The sequence below is a fragment of the Cotesia typhae genome, unplaced genomic scaffold (genome assembly GCF_013202065.1).
Source record: "Cotesia typhae breed Kobodo isofemale line unplaced genomic scaffold, CoteBio_Ctyphae contig_4, whole genome shotgun sequence".
Classification (NCBI taxonomy): domain Eukaryota; kingdom Metazoa; phylum Arthropoda; class Insecta; order Hymenoptera; family Braconidae; genus Cotesia; species Cotesia typhae.
In genome coordinates this window covers 10,286,413-10,302,918 of record NW_027423748.1, presented here as the reverse complement: position 1 = coordinate 10,302,918, position 16,506 = coordinate 10,286,413, and the positions used below count along the sequence as shown (strand labels likewise).

The 16,506-nt window shown below is 28.5% G+C and overlaps 2 protein-coding genes and 1 long non-coding RNA gene across 5 annotated transcripts in view; 2 read left to right on the top strand and 1 right to left on the bottom strand.

The window, feature by feature from the left end:
* The first annotated feature begins 38 nt into the window (after window positions 1-38).
* Window positions 39-16,506, top strand: part of LOC141527208 (uncharacterized) — a 32,073-nt gene continuing 15,605 nt past the window's right edge. Inside the window, exons 1-2 of one of the 3 annotated variants that reach the window (XM_074242564.1) lie at window positions 12,403-12,836; window positions 15,108-15,245. In XM_074242564.1, coding sequence (XP_074098665.1) covers window positions 12,546-12,836; window positions 15,108-15,245 — 429 coding nt within the window. In that variant the 5' untranslated portion in view covers window positions 12,403-12,545. Of the gene's footprint in view, window positions 694-12,402; window positions 12,837-15,107; window positions 15,246-16,506 lie in introns of those variants that run through there. The other 2 variants (XM_074242566.1, XM_074242565.1) reach the window with 2 other exon arrangements.
* LOC141527211 (uncharacterized) lies at window positions 1,225-2,266 on the bottom strand. The gene is made up of 3 exons (XR_012479158.1): window positions 2,188-2,266; window positions 1,520-1,567; window positions 1,225-1,364 (listed from the first exon to the last, which is right to left on the bottom strand). It is a non-coding gene; the product is annotated as an uncharacterized LOC141527211 (long non-coding RNA).
* Window positions 2,387-3,274, top strand: LOC141527210 (uncharacterized). The gene is made up of 2 exons (XM_074242567.1): window positions 2,387-2,528; window positions 3,036-3,274. The coding sequence occupies exons 1-2, from the start codon at window positions 2,415-2,417 to the stop codon at window positions 3,132-3,134; spliced, it is 213 nt and encodes a 70-aa protein (XP_074098668.1). The 5' UTR covers window positions 2,387-2,414; the 3' UTR covers window positions 3,135-3,274.

The following is a 16,506-nucleotide window of genomic DNA, read 5'->3' as shown; positions in this document are numbered from 1 at the left end:
TCGGTTAACTAAAAATTGACCGGTTGATTTTTGTTTCTTTTTTGGGGTTTTAATGGTCTTATTTATTAATTAAATGATCAATTTTTAATTGTTTCAGAGTATTTGATTGTTAGGAATAAAAATTCTGATTAATTTCGGTAAATTTGGTGTTTATTGAGTGTTATATTGTCGGACAGACTGTTGCTGTGTCATCAGGTCATGAAAATTAAGTTAACCGACATCTAATATTTTTTAGAATTGTTTTTATTAATAAAATTATTACAAAAAATTTCACATGTAAAAAATTTGAAAAACTATACGTGCAATTTTTTAAAAATATTTTTTTATTGTTAGTTCAATTAATAAAACAAAAAATAAAAATTTTTTGTTGTTGGCTAATTTTAGTTTCATCATCTGACAAGCAAAATGACATTTTATAATTTTTATAATGTTTTTTGATAGTCTATTTAATTTTTTTTTTTGAGTTTTAAAGTTTAAGTGTATAAATTAATTTTAGTGATAGTGTTGTTATTTGTGTGTGTGTCGTGTCAGTGTATAAATTATTTTTTGTGTGAGTGTCAAGTGTTTGGAAATTAATTCCAGTAGTGTAGTGATTAAAAGTGTGTGCAGTTAATTTTTATTTTAAATAAGAATCATCAACGGATTTTTCTACACAAAATATGCCGCTGGAGGTCAAAAGGAAGGTTCAACTGGGTAAGTTATATTTTTAAAGAAAATAAATATTTATTACTGATAATTTGAAGTTTTTTATTAAAATTAAATTAAATGAGGACTGAAATTTTAAATATCAACTCAGTTGTTCAAAACTTAGCGGGAGATACCTTTCGCGCCTGTGCATTAACCCAGACTATTTTTAGTCAAATAATTACAAAATTGCCAAGTAAAAATTAAAATTCCTCGTAAATAATCCATCAACTTCAGTGTAAATCATAAAAAAAACATTCCGCGAATTTATGAAATAAATTTACGTCAATTGCATAATTTATTGCGTCGCCCCAGATGTTCATTTGATTCACATCTCAGCATGTGGGCTTTTCCGATACTTCCATAGTTGCATCAGTTGCACTTGGTTGCGTGAAAATAAATTAGTGGTCTAAAATTTATAAAATAAATTATCAAAATGTTCTCTCTGGTGAATGGGGTGAGATGTGGTCAGCAAGTAATTCGCAGTACTGGACAAGTTAGAACTGTCAGCTGTGGAATGCCAAGAAACAAAGTTTCTTTTCTGGTAAGTATTTCTTTTTATTTTAAATTTTAGGTCTTATATAATTTCATCTTGCAGCTTTAGTTTAATTTTTCTTCATCAGTTTTTTTTTTTAATTTATTAAAATGATTTTCATTTTCATCAAACTGTCTTTTTCATCCTAAAAAATAAAAATGAAATCATTAATTATTTTTATTTTTTCAAAAATGTATTTTTTCTTAAGAAAAAAAATTTAATTTTGTAAATTATTGAATATTTTCTATTTTAAATAATTAAATAATTTTTTTATTACTATGTATTTACTCAGATACCAACCAGTATTGATTTCAAATGACGTTGATACAAATGAACATTTAACTCCATCTATAAACATAAATAAATTTACATTGATTAACACTTGTTGCATGATTAAAATTTGTAAATTATTTTTAAAATTATCATTGTTTATCATGAAATTAATTTTTTTTTTAAATTATAGGAACGAGTTTGTCATGGAATAGTCATCTCTTGCGGATTAATAGCCACTCCAGCTTACATAGCAACAAATATCAAACATTACCGTGGAAAGGAAGAATAAGTTATGCTATTTTTATTATCTATTGATAAATAATTATGTAAAAACACATTAATTACTAGTCAAAAATTCTCAAAGCTAAATTAGATAATAAATTAATTTATTCAGTAATTTATATCTTGATATTTTTTTAACAAAATAATTAATTTGTGACACTTGAAATTTTTTGGAAAAAAATTTTAATTTCAAGACAAAATTATCTGAAAATTAAAAAAAAAAATTATTTAATCAGAAATTAAATGTTTTTCTTAATTGAAGCAACTTGTTGACAAGCTGAGTGCTCACAATAATTTTTTTCACTTCAATAAATTTCAAAAGTGATTCAAATTAATTAACTTAAATCTTCACGAGTAATAATTAATAAAAATAGTAATATAATTAGTAATAAGCTTTACAATTAAAAATTCACCTTTGTTATTTATTTTTCATTGACATGTCAGCTTCATTTTCACTTTCTTAATTATTGTCAAGTATTTCGGTAAAGCGACAGCAGTGGCGCTTATGATCGTTCGTTTTTCTCCAGCTTCAAGGACAGGTTTGTTATACAAACACTTGCGTTAGTGTGTGAAAAATTAAATACACAATCACAATCAGTCCGAAAATTTATTGGAGCAATTTATTGAATAAAAAATCAAGATGATTACTGCTGGATCAAAAATTTTGAGTCGCTCTGCGATGGTGAACCGTCAATTTGTCAGACACATTGACTCTGTCAAGTGTGGAATGCCCCGTAACAGAATTTCTTTTGTTGTAAGTATTTATTTGAGGTTAAGTACTGATATTTTACTTTATTATTTATTAATTTCATATTTTTAATATTTATATTAGTTTAATTTTTGTTGATATAAAATTGTTAAATTTTTTTCACTTCACCTTTTCAGAGCATACATACTAATTTAATTATTTCATTATTGACATCGATTACAAGAGTTCTTACGTAATTTTTCGCCATAATTTTTGAAGTATTTATTTTTAAATTAATTTTATTAAAAATAAATTTTAATTTTTTTTTACTAAAAATTATTTATTAAAAAAATAATTTTTAGACTATCTAAAAATTTAATTCTAAAAATAAATAATAAATTTTTTTGTGTACTTGTCAATTCAGATTTAAAATAAAAAATTATTGCATAAACATAGAGAAAATTAATATTGTTAATGATTATTTAAGAAAATAAATAAATCATCAGCAATAAATTAATTTACATTATTATTACACTAAATAAATAAACTAATTTTCTATTAAATAAATTACAGGAACGAGTGATCCATGGTGTTGTCATGTGCACAGGATTCTTGGCTGTTCCCGCTTACATCGCGACCAATATAAAACACTACCGTGGAAGTGAAGAGTAAAATACAATCTTACATCTACCATTCCAATAAATATTACTATTGTATTCAATAAAATATAAAAAAGGTAGTGTAATGAGTTAAATTATTATTATACTTCAACATAGTGTACCAAAATAAAATTATTTAAAATTAAATTTAAACTGTACGTCTTTTTATTATTAATTTTCCTCTACAAGAAATTGTACAAAATTTTTTTTTACTGCTAATTATCTAGGTACTGGAATATTTAATTTTTGCTTTGTACTTTTTTGATAATTTATTTTTATTATCAATCAATTTTTATAAGAAATTTTTTCTTTTGGTGAAAAGTATTTAGAATTTTTATTATTAATTATTATTCTAAAATTTACGAAATATTTTTATAATTTTTTGAGAGCTAGACTCTTAAAAATTATTTAATAAAATTATAAATCCGAAAAATGTCAATTTTCATAAAAAAAACCTCCGACATTATGTTTAATGTCTTACCCTTAAATCTTACACCCAAATTTTATCGACGTAAAAATATTGTATTTTACGGGTCAGTAAATGGGTATAAAATTTCCAATAGTGAATAAAACGGTAATATATACCTCGAATGGGTAAAAGATCCGCCGAACTTGGAGCGGGTAAAACGATGTGACGGAATTTACGTTTAGAAATTTAACAACTTATATGTATAAGTATATATACGTACCCGTATACAGGGGCGCAATAGTATGGAGTATATGTAGGAAACAAGAAGCAAGTGTCGATACGATTCCATTGGCTCTACTTGGTTATTTAGTTTTATGGATGTAGTAGGATTCATGGCAGCTTTTAAGTCGAAAGATCGCAAAGCCAAGAAGTTGCCGACTTGATTAAGTTTGCGATGTGAGATTGAACGCACCAGCCAGCTAGCGAACTCACCTAGATGCTATATCTAGCTAGGTAGAGGTACCTACCCTTATTCGACGGTAAATGCCTCTCACGAGATACGATCAAAATTACTTTTTCGGCGTATATTGTGTTTTAAAAATGAATATTATTTTTTTTCTTCAACATATACATTTATTCGTCAGAGTGCACTCCATCTAAATAATATTTCAATGTCCTAAACTATTTATTTATGGATATAAATCATAATAATTATTTAAAAAATTGCTAAAACAAGTAAAATTCTGATTATTTTTTAGTGTTTAAAATTTTTTAAAACTAAAAAATAAAAATTTATTTTCTATGTTCGAAGTTAATTTTTTTACAATACAAAAATCCTTGTATTTGTAATTATTTTTTTAGTTCAATTAATGCAAGAGTGATCATTGATTTAACGCGAAGAATTAAAGAAGTATAATGCATATTACAAGAGTAGTACTTTTTTAATAATTTCCCCCAGGCATGAAGTTGACAAAGCGTCGATACAATGAGTACGTATTTATTAACTGAGTGCGAATAATTCCTGTCTTTTCTGGCCTCTCTCTACCGAAAAGTCACATTGTGTATAATAGTATTGAGAGAAGACGAAGATCAATAACGTTAATGACTAAAGGGATTTCAAAGCGTGCCGTATCTACGTCAAGTCTATTATTTTGAATCGTGAATGCTATACCCAAGACTATAAGTTCAGTTGCTTACTGCAACTACAATGCCGAGTTGAGTAAATTAATGTATTGATTAATGGTTTCAAACAAAACAATCTTCTAATTGTTATTTTTTTTTATTTTATTAACTAGATAAGATTTACTTTTAAAAAGTATTTAAAATTTTTTTATCGACGACTAATTAATCCAATTGTTACCGAGTTAATTAATTGACTCTTTTTTTCCAGTTGAAATAATTTAAATTAATTTATTCAAAAAAATAATAATAAATTAATCTCCATTTTAAAAATCCTCTTTGATCATTTATTAAAGTTTCTGTAATGATCCACGAGGAAACGGGTACAAACACAAGACACAATGATTCCCAGTGACATTTAATCGATAAACAGCTTTTCTTCGTCTAATCTCCTGAATCTGTTGAGCTGATGAGTTGAGGAAATTCATCATCTATAATATAACAGCTTGTCTGGAACATTTAATAGTTAATTTTAAATGAGCTTCTATGATTCATTGATCTCTATCGATGCACCCACCCTGTAAAAATACATCTAAAGTATCTACATTGATAAAAAAAATAATTCCATTCAAGAAAAAAATTAAAAAAATTTTTTATTTAAGATTTTTTCCGTTGAATCAATTTATTTTTATTTTTTTTTTTTTTTACCAATATATTGCATATATATAAGGACACGATAGATTTTATTTCGTATTTGGCTTTGGCTAGGTTATTTTATCTGTTATCGACAATTGCGGACACGTGGAAATCGGACGACAGAAAGATATTGGAATTGAAAAAATTCCGGAAGAAAGTATTGTATATATCCCATATACATAGACGGCAAAAAAATAAAAAAATTAAATATCTCGTTGACTTTAACGTGCATGAACGTTTGTTAGGTCATTCCAGATATGTGAGACTATTCAAGAAAGAAAAGATACAGTTGTGATTGCAAACTGACCGTGAAATAACGTATCTCGTATGATATCTTGAGGTGAACCTCGTTATAGTTACAGTTATGTTCTCATACATATATATATATATATATATATATATATATATACAGCTAGAAAATATAGATGGGTATGAATTATTACCGCTTATTCTGCTGTGCAACTCGAATTTACTTTTTATCTTTTATAGTTATTATTATATTTTTATTTTAACGACTGTTTTACTATTTTTTGGTACTGCCAGAGAGTCCGAACTTTTTTAAGAAAGTTCTGTTGTGAAAAGCACCACTTTATGACCACTTATCATCTATTTTATTACTTTAATGTTTTTTATAAAATTCAAAATAATTAAATAAATTTTTCAGCCTTTTAGTTTCTTTTCACAAAACTATTTAAATATAAATTGTGGCAATTATAAGTCAAAGTTGTTCCCGTGACTTAAATTGGCTCATTAAAGTTTATGGAAAACTTTCTGAAAGTATGAATTTTTAAATTGCGCGTAAAATAAAGATTTTATCGATTGTTCGTGAACGTTTAACGAATTGATCCATCGTTTTGCTCCGTCTAAAATCTTTTAAAACAATTTTTACCCACTCAATTCTTTACAATGACAAGCAAGCACCATAACTTCAGTAACAAGATTGGATAGAAATGTATTTTTTAAATTTTAAGCTCGACCAATTTTTGTGGGTGTTTTCCTCTGGGTCTGAAAGGTCCAATCGAGACCCGATTTCCGCTCAATATAAGCTTCACGGTCGACAGAGCACCCAGAAATGCTTCATGTCAGCTTCTGTGGCCAAAAGACTGCCAAAGATACCCTTATTTTTGTCACGTACCAGAGGGCCGATTATCTTAAAAAAAAAAAAAAAAAAAAAAACATAATCGCGGTATAAAACGTTCGATTATAAGCTAATAAGCAAAAAACACATTAATTATTCTACAAACTGTGTTGACTAACCGATACTAAAAAGTGATTTTAATTATATAATAAATATGCTTTAATGAATGCATTAATTGCTCATAATTACCAACTCATTTAGTCTCTTTTTGCTAATTTTCATCCCTTTACCAGCCGGGCGCTTCTATCCGGGAATATAAGCCAAGGTAAAATATGTACATAATATAGGAACGGAAAGAAAAGCACATGATACTGATAAGTTTGTTGGATGATAAACAAATGTTGACGCTTTTAATTTCCTTTTATTCTAATCTAGACCACATTTCCACCACTTTTCTCATCTTATTCTCCTCGCTGGGGGATAACTGGGGAACTAACGCGCCCTGATAGGATTCATACTTTCACGGTACACGATCTCACTATTATGTATCTCGCTGTACTGTTGGCTGTGCAAAGTAGACTTCTATTCAAGTGATATGAACTTTCATTGCGACTTCCACCCTCTGGTTCTTCACCTGCGTTGTGTATGCCCATGCCTATTTATATATTTATCTTCCGTGAAAACTATCATAACAGGTCGCTCTCTCTCCGGATTTGCACAGATGCACTGTCTGCGAAGTACAGCTACCATGTTTTACGACGTGAAAATGAAGCGTAGGCAGAGAATTACCAGAGACATGTTCGCGTACAGAGGACATTAACTCGACATGTTTCTCGTCACGTTCGCTTTTATATATATTATGTAGTACATGTGTGGATAAATATATATATTTTTTCTGTGAAATATAGATAAAAGCTTTTATCATATGCTTGTAACCGAGTGTACTCACGTACGTTTTTTTGGTTGATACTCCAGTAGTTTTTTTCTACATGTGCTTCATTCCCGTGTTTGGATTTTTTCACTCTGCAATTATTTTTAACTGGAAAAAAGTCCCGTGAGAATTATTGAGTGTATATATATTTATACTGGTGTAAATATGTTGTGCTTAATTTTTATTCATCGGTCTTTGGATTATTCTTAAATTCTTAAAAAAATTTTTTTTTGATTTAAATCAATTTTTTCATTCTATTAAATTTGAAACTTAACTTATACAATAACATTTTCTCAATTTCTTATTATTTAATTTTTTAAAACTGAAATCACAGCAAAGTACCCATGCAAAAATCTCAAATGTACCGTGTAATTTCATCAATTCTTTAGCTTAACTCTTGCAGAATTTTCTCTTCCGCTTAACTAAAATTCCGACGTCTTATAACTTAATATCGCCTGTAAAGTTGATTAAAATTTTTTATAGGAATCGTATAAGGTCTCCAGAGAGTTTAATTATCCAGCGGATCGCTTTTCATGTCATTACAAAATTGATTAAATTCAATATCATCTTTATATTACTTTGAATGAAGCAGGTCGAATAACGAGATTGACTCGACTGGAATTGACTGTTTGAATAAAATCAACTAAACTAATACAAGCTATTTACAACTTTTTACTTTCATCAATGTCATTATCATTTTAAAAATAACTTATTGATTCATTTATCGCCGACAGAATATAATAACAATTTTGCGTTTTGATTGAAAAACTTTTTCCATTAATTCGTTTGTAAAACTAATCTCGATAGTGATTTTCATTCAGAAATTGAGGAACGCATTAACAATTCAACGGGAAATGATAAATAGAAGCAAAAGTGGAAGTAAAAATATAATAATAAAATATTATATAATATAATGAAGTAGAATAAATAAATAATAGTCAGAGCCAGATGATGGCGTGTACTTAAAGTGGGCAGTAGTTATGTACTTTATTTAAGTTATATTATTTGCAGCAAGTTATCGTGTGCATATATAAACTATAGACATATATTGTTGAATTGCGCAGGCGCTTTTTCGAGCTTTTAACTCGTTCGCCGTTGAGTTGGTTCAAGGATCGCAAGCACTTTACTAGTCCTCTCGTGGACGTCTACCGATCCGGTCACTGCTTTGATTTACATTTATAATAAATCACTCACCTCACTCGCCGAAATAACAATAACAAAATTACCAAATCCAAAATTCACAACAGAGGTAAACATAAATAACGTGTTAGTAATTTTATGCGTCGCGTATTTTTTTTTTTTTTTCATCCGTAAAATTCATTATTTTTAAATTAATTGTCGGAAAATTTTATTTTTAAATTCAAGTGACAATTTTTCACGTAAAAAGTGATGTGAAATAATTTAAAAATAAAAATAAACCGAATTTTTCACGCGTTAATTTCTTCAATAGCGGCGTTAATATAGCGGGAATATTAAAATTCACCCGACAGTTTTTATTTTCCTTATCAATAAAGCAAGCTTTTGTTTGATACGCGGCTCGCTTGATTAGGACTTGAATAAACAAATTCTGGGTGTTGAATAAAAATAAAAAAAATAATATCAAATTACACGAATTTTTCTATTCGTTAAGAGTGTCGTGTTCTAGTGGTTGAGTTTAATTTTTAGTGGATCTGAAGAAAAAAAACTTGTCGACCGAGTTCATTTCGTTAAAATAAGGTCAAGAGAGTTGGCAGCAGCATCATTTGATACTGCTACTGACTTTGCCGGAGGGAGTATTATTTACAGTAATATATCTTGGGTAAACAAATAATTTTATATATATTAAAAACTCGACGATCTATTCGATAACAAACTAAAGTTAAGTAATAAGTACCATAGAAAGAGCTTATTGTTCTTGTCCTCTTCGCTCTCTATTCGCGGCTCTCAATCGATCTAAAGTTACATTATCGCATCAGATGATTAATCAATTTATATTCCGCTGGAAGTAACTTTAATAAATGGATCGTCATGCGAAAAGATTATAGCGTGAGTCGGTTTAAATTTAACCACTTTATGCATACTATTTAAATATCATTACTTCAGTTTAAATATTTGAATAAAATTATAATCCCGGGAAAACAATTTTTTAGATAATTTCATCGGGGCAAAACGAGACCAGACTGACTCTAGTAGGGCGCTTCAATCGTCTATAATTGCCCGATTAGTAATTTAAATATTATGCAAAGTAAACCAAGTTTATTAACTTGGATGATTAAATACTGTCCCGAAGAAATGAGAAGTAAAAATCCACCCCGGAATTTTTAATACTTAACAATTCTGTAATGAAGATTAATTATTCTAGTCTGCTCTGATATTAATCGATCGCATTGTCTAAATATATAGAGATGTCTGTGTACAAGATATTGTACATTATATAAGTAAAGCAGATGGACGTTCTCGAGGTTAGTGGACGCCCATGCACAGGTGGTTGAGCACAGGATCAAGTACTTGCTCTTGAGTAAATAACGCCTTGGTGCACATAATGTTCAACGATTTATACAAACACCAAGTTAACAATCACAATGTCTCTTATTGTTCAGCGAGCTCGACTAACTTGCTGTTTATTCAGGAGTCTGTGTTAAATGTCACTGAAAAAATTCGCAATCTCAGTCAGAGTTAGGTGTACAGTACTTTATATTTATTTATTTTTTTTTTATAATGAGAAAAACTTTAAATTACCAGAGGATGGAAAACGCTTTTATTTTCGGACAAATGAAGTACGAAAAAAAATTAATATACTTGAGGGTCAGCGGCTGACGGTTTTTAATTAAATTTAATGCTCTGAAAGCTTAAACCGTCTGTTGAGAATTTTTATATAAAACTGTCCAAATTCATTACAAATACCACAAGCTTTTTTTTTAAATATTGCAGAATTAGTTTTTCCAGGACAAAATTAAATCGGGAAAAATTATTTAAATTAATACTTACGATATTATTTAAAAAAAAATTTAATTTTAAATTCACATTTATAAAAAATACAAATTAGCAAATTAATTAATATAAAAATTCTCGTCTTGAAATATATAAATATAATTCAATAAAAAAGAATGAACTTAAGATCACAATAAATTTTTCTCTCAAGCTTAATAAAAACTCCTTTGATTAATATTTACAAGCAAAAATAATAAATATCAAACATCTCGAAGTAATTAAAACAAAATAGAAGAAATAAATTATAATTAAAAGACATTCCGCCCAGCCTTTCGGAAATAAATAATATTCCCTCAAAAACTAATGCTGTAACTCATTAGCCTGGGTATACAAGTAAAGACTTGATTAGATTTGTTACGCAACACTTTGACATCAATCAATAATTGTTGATTGCATGGCACAATTAATTAAAGGCGACAACAGCGAGGTTGCGTAAAATAATTATAAAAATAATTGGTAATCGTGTTGTTTAAGGAAACAAGCGACAAGTAAATTAGAGAAGTACAGTTGTACAGACAAATAGAATAGTTCGGTTTTGTCGTTAGTCGAGTTAAACTTTGTGTGTCCAAGTCTATTTATGCATATATACCTGCTCTGTTGTGCCAGACTGTTTCGAGGAAATTGACTTTTATAAGTTTAAATTACACGTTTATATACTTAAAATTCGATGTGTTCTGTAGGTAATATAATGGAAGAGAAATTGTTGAGTTACAAAAATGAATTTTCTCTTCTTTAGTACGGTAGCAGAAAGCTCTGACAGAGAACTAAACAGAAATACGAGAGATAAGTTAGAGCTGAAACTACAGAATACAATTCTTTGTGTTTGTATTATTTGTATAATTAAGAAAACCTTGTGTATAGTTTAAACACCGACGATTCGTCGCTCCCGTTACCGTTGTCGTTGTCAGCACAATACAAAACAGTGTAGCAAGCTTTCTCTCTTCAAGCGAGCCCCTTTCCGCAGTACGACTAAACGCGATGGGATATTTATTTAACGAATTTAAATTTAAATTGTTGAACAATGCTTTTTCTAACCAATCGCTGTTATTGCTTCGGGATTTTTTTTTTTCATCACACTTTATAACTATCGCGCATTCAACTCTTTTCTCTACCCTATGTTTTGTGCTTTTATTCTGAAGAAATTGATTTATGAATAATTGAAGGCTAAATTATTTATTAGTAAAACAATGTCGGTTGTAATTTATAATAAAAAAGTTAACAGTTTAATTTTAATTATTTTAGGAAAATGTATGAATAAAATTATTGACGAAAATACCTAGACATTTTAGTAACTACGCTTTGAGGGCCAGTAAATGTAAATTTTAGATTTAAATTGAAATTCCGTTTAAGCGATAAGAGATATGATGAAATTGACAAGGGTCTATTTTATAGGGAATTTAATTTACGCTTACCATTTTTTTTCTAGTTGTAATATTTTATTCAAAATTTTTATTTAAGAGCTTTTACGCACTTTGAATTTATAGAAAATAAATTTTTTTTTCTATTTCATTTTAGTAGTCAATATATATTTAAATCTATACACAAAAAATTCAATTTTTAGTCTTAAATTTTCATACAATTTTTTAAAATATATTTTTTAATAAATTTTTAAAGGATTAATAATTTTTATATTTCAAAACCTATTTTATAACAGACAATCGTTATTTATTAGACCAGCAAATATTTTCCACAATTAAAAAAAAAAAAAAAATTTTTTTTTCGATTGTTCTCCAAAAACAAAAACCCTCAACAAAGGAATTTTTGTTAATTAATAAAAAAATAAAAACCAGCAATAAATATATCTCCATTAAAAAGACTATCGCTTAAATAGAACTCGAGTTGGAAAAAGGGCAAGAACAATGAGAGTGTAAAAAAGAAGGACAAAATGTGTTAAATAATAAAAACCCGGGTAGTTATTTTTCCCAGATGTTTTTTTATATTAAATATATTATTTTTTCTAGACTAGATTGCGCAAACAATGTTTTTGCGTCTCTGTGTCTATGAATATTTGTTTTGTGTTTGTTGTTCTATTTCGGTGGAATTGAACATTCACCAACAGCAGCGGCATCACGCGGAGATGTAAAAAGAGGAGCAAAACCGATCCGAAACCGAGTAGCACTGGGATGGGAAAGGAAGACAAAGGGATAATTTTGTAGTGGGTAGGAGATTGGTCGCATCAAATGCTGTCAGCGCTAGAAATCGAGAGCTGGTGTGACTGAAAATGAGCGCGATGCAAATGGGACGTGACAACGAGCCGGGGCCGAAGCTCGTAGGCTTGCAAACGAACATTTTAATTTATCTAGTACTCTCTCAATTTCTCATACAAATTGGCACCTTTATTTATTTGTGTGCGTACATTTCGCGACTGGAGAGCGAGATCCAAGACTTGGTCGCTCAGGTTGCTGACGCTGACGTTGAAAACACTATCGAGGGTACTAACGACTCCGTTAGGCGAAAACGCAGCAGTGCTCTTCCTCTTCCTGAAGATAATGCCGTCTCTGAGGTCTTCAGGGTGGGTATTCCATTTGTTTTTGTACTCTATTAATTACACACTTAATAATCATTACAGCTCGCCCGGTAATTCATTTATTATTTATGGGGATAATTTATTTATTTATAGTGATAATGATAACTATTGTTCTAGATAGAATTGTAGTTCTAGTTTTTATTGTATTGCAGAGGGATAGAGATAGGATGAGCCCTGGTGAAATGGAGACAATGCTATTCATTTTGATTTCATACAATGACCCTTTTTAGTTTCATTTAGGGCATTTAGGGCAATAGGGAGCAAACCTACCAGAAAAAATTTTTTTTTTTCGTTATAATTCTAAATGTGAGATGCAGCCACTTTGTTTCACATTTCATTGTTTTTAAATCTGGGTAAAAAATTTATTTTTAATTTTTATTGAAACTGTCACTGGACACTTTATTTTGTAAACAATAAACAGAGCAAATGGTTTTACTTCAACCGTATAAGAAACGAATATTTTTTAAATTATTACATTTCAATAAATTTTACATGCAGATTTGTTTTTTTAAATTATTCATTTTTTTTTATCGGGTCAAAATAATCCACATTTATTTTTATATTTATTTATGCGTATAAAATATTATGTAAGGTTTTATAAAAACATTACTTCGCCTCCTCTGCCCCCATCTTTAATAATGAAATTTTAATTTACAAGACTGCCCGCTCTCGATAAGTTAATAGGATTTTAATATAAAAAGTAATATAAATCCTTGCTGGAAGTACTTTTTTAATATAATTTATTAAAATTTTTTAAAAGATGAATCCATAAAACATATGCGTATTTGTTTTATATAATTTTTTATCGCACTTAATAATTTATTAGAAGTTAAAAAGAAAGAAAAATTGAATAAATAAAATAAGAAAGGCATTGAAAAATAATTATCCTCTTAAGTGGATATTGAGGGGCGAAAAGAGGAATTAGATAAGAAATAAAACTAAATAAAGGAAAAGAAGAAGGGTCAATCACTTGAAAGCATTGAAAGGTAGGAAGAACATCAAAGAGAAAAAGCAAGTTCCTTTAGGTAATGTAATCGAATGTACAGTATACACAGAATGTATATACATTGTATATATTTCTTGCTCTATTTATTGGGTTTCTTTGAAAGAAAACTCTTGGCGTGCGGACAGCGAATGCTGAGATAGAACGGAACCAGGCTAATCATCATATTATGAATCTTCTGATGCTGAAGTAAAAACAAAAAATAAAACAAAAGTTTTAGTGAAAATAAAAAAATTATTAAAAATAATATTTATTTATTTTTTGACAATTATTGATGAATTAACAATAGTAATGATTGTAGTGTCTCTGTAAATGTAATTACTCGGGAACAGAACGTGAGCTCGGCTCTTTGGTTTAATTGATGGTATAAAGGTAGTATCACGTGTCATTGAATGATTGTCAAGAGATTTTGATAGCGATGAATGCCGAATGGTTGCGATAATTATTGGATTCGTGATTTCAGCATGTTGCCATTTGATTTACAGTTTAAATCAAAGAGCTTGATTATTTGTATCGACATTCACTCACCCGCTGCTAGTACCACTCAACAGTATTTAGTTTGTTTGATATAATATTAAATTTTCACGATAATTAATTGTCAATTGCCAAAGGTCTATTACTACTTTATTCAACTCGCCAAGCGCTGAATGACGTATTCAAATTCCTCTCGTGATTCGGATAGTTTTGTATAATTGAATCAATTATTTGAAGTGTTAAATTATTATTATTAGTTTTATTTTTTATCTATCATCCCAATTTATTATGAATTATAATTTTTTAATATTGCTTTGAGCTTTGTCTTGTATTTTACCCTGACAGCTTTTTGTTGAAGAAATTTTAGGCTCTTAACGGATCTTCATATATTAAAATTTTGATGAGACCTCGAGAGAATAATGCGCTGTAAAAAATTGCGGATTAAACGCGGCGAATATCGAATGAAAAAAAATTTTTTTTTATTAAATAAACTTTATTAATAATTTTTTTAATTTTATTGATGACCTTTATTAACAATTAATAAATATTTCTGAATAAATAAAATTATTTATTAAATTCTCGCCTCTTAGCTTTACCGAAACAAAAAAATTAAATTAAAATTTCTCAGAACTTCATAAATAAATTGAAGCATTCATAAAAAATTAATTTAAAAACCACTACTGAGTGTTGATTAAAGAAAAATATCTACAAAGAGCCGTAAATAATGAAACTCCGTTGAAAAGTTGATCGTCGGGTGGTATATGATAAGATAATTACAGATTAGGAATGAAAAAGATTCAGTAAAGGAGATGAAAAGAGGCACAATACCGCCGGATGGAGCACTCGGTGATACGATATCGTCCCTGGTACCCAACAGCGACAGCTGGGTTTGGTTGACGGCTGACACACGTGTACCAGTACGTATTTTTTCACTATTTTTCTTCTTATTATTTTTATTATTTACCGACGTTTTTCTTATTTTTGCAAACATTCTACCCTCGCAGATTTGCATACACTTTGGATGCTTGTACTTGAATTTTTTTACGGTAACGGCGTCGGTTAAATTACTCCCGTTCAAAAAAGGCTTTTATTCTCTAATTTTTTTATCACGTAAGTTTAATTAATCACTAATAGCCACTCAAGAATAGTAAAAAAAAAAAAAGGCACTGACAAAAAATGAAATTCCTTGATAACGAAAATTTCCATTCCGCGTTCATAGCGTTCGTTCATTCGTTTATTCGTTCGTTATTCCATAGCTCGGATAGGAAATTTAAGCTGGCTTTTGTGATCTTTTTAAAATATGGGTTTTTATTCTTAGCACTAGTACTAGTATGTAAATTACACTCTCTGTTATTAAACCTCTTAATTGAATGTCCTGATACCTTTTCAGATTTATTATATAAAGATTTACCGGCGTTTATTATAAAATAATCCTCTCATTTTTAATTAAAATTTTTATATTAAAATATTAATCATCGTATTTAACAAATATTATCTCATCAAAACTAATTACTTTGTTTCATTACCTCTGAGTACAAAATCTCTGTACCGTGTGTGTATTTAAATGTTTTTTATTCATCTTTTTTGCTTTGTATTTTGTATCATATAATTTTTAATGTTAATTAATCCGAGATTCTCGTAGATAATGCATCGCAGTATCATGGACTAAAGCACACTATGAATATTTAACTATTTAAATATTTTTTTAACTTAAAATATTAATTATTTAAACACACATATTTAATGACGGCGAATTTAAGCTTACACCGAAATAAGCTTTTTAAAATTTAATTAACAGACTTAAAAATATTAAACTCTCTGGTGAATTATTTTTATTATCAGATAACTTTCAAAATTAACTAGATTAATTGTGGGAAAAATTTAATATTTGTTTCGAGCAAAGTTAAGTAAATAAAGACTCATTCTTTGACCTGATAAAAAAATTAGCTTATTTCAAGAGAAAAAAATCTTTAAGTCTTAATACACAAGGTAAAAAAGTTCTTTAAGTAAGAAGTTTTTCTTAATTGAGGTAAATTACGCCTAAGACTTTTTATACTTTATGAAAAAAGTCAAAAATTATAATTCAAAATAAAATAAATTTCCAATTTTTAATTTCAACACTTTTGAATATAATTTAAAAATTTTTTTTACCAATATCAGAATATTTCTTAAAAAAAG

Excerpts from the sequence above, each read along its gene's own strand:
- LOC141527210 (XM_074242567.1), top strand. The coding sequence starts at position 2,415 with ATGATTACTGCTGGATCAAAAATTTTGAGTCGCTCTGCGATGGTGAAC. Across the intron at positions 2,529-3,035 it reads GTAACAGAATTTCTTTTGTT|GAACGAGTGATCCATGGTGT; the intron begins GTAAGTATTTAT and ends AATAAATTACAG.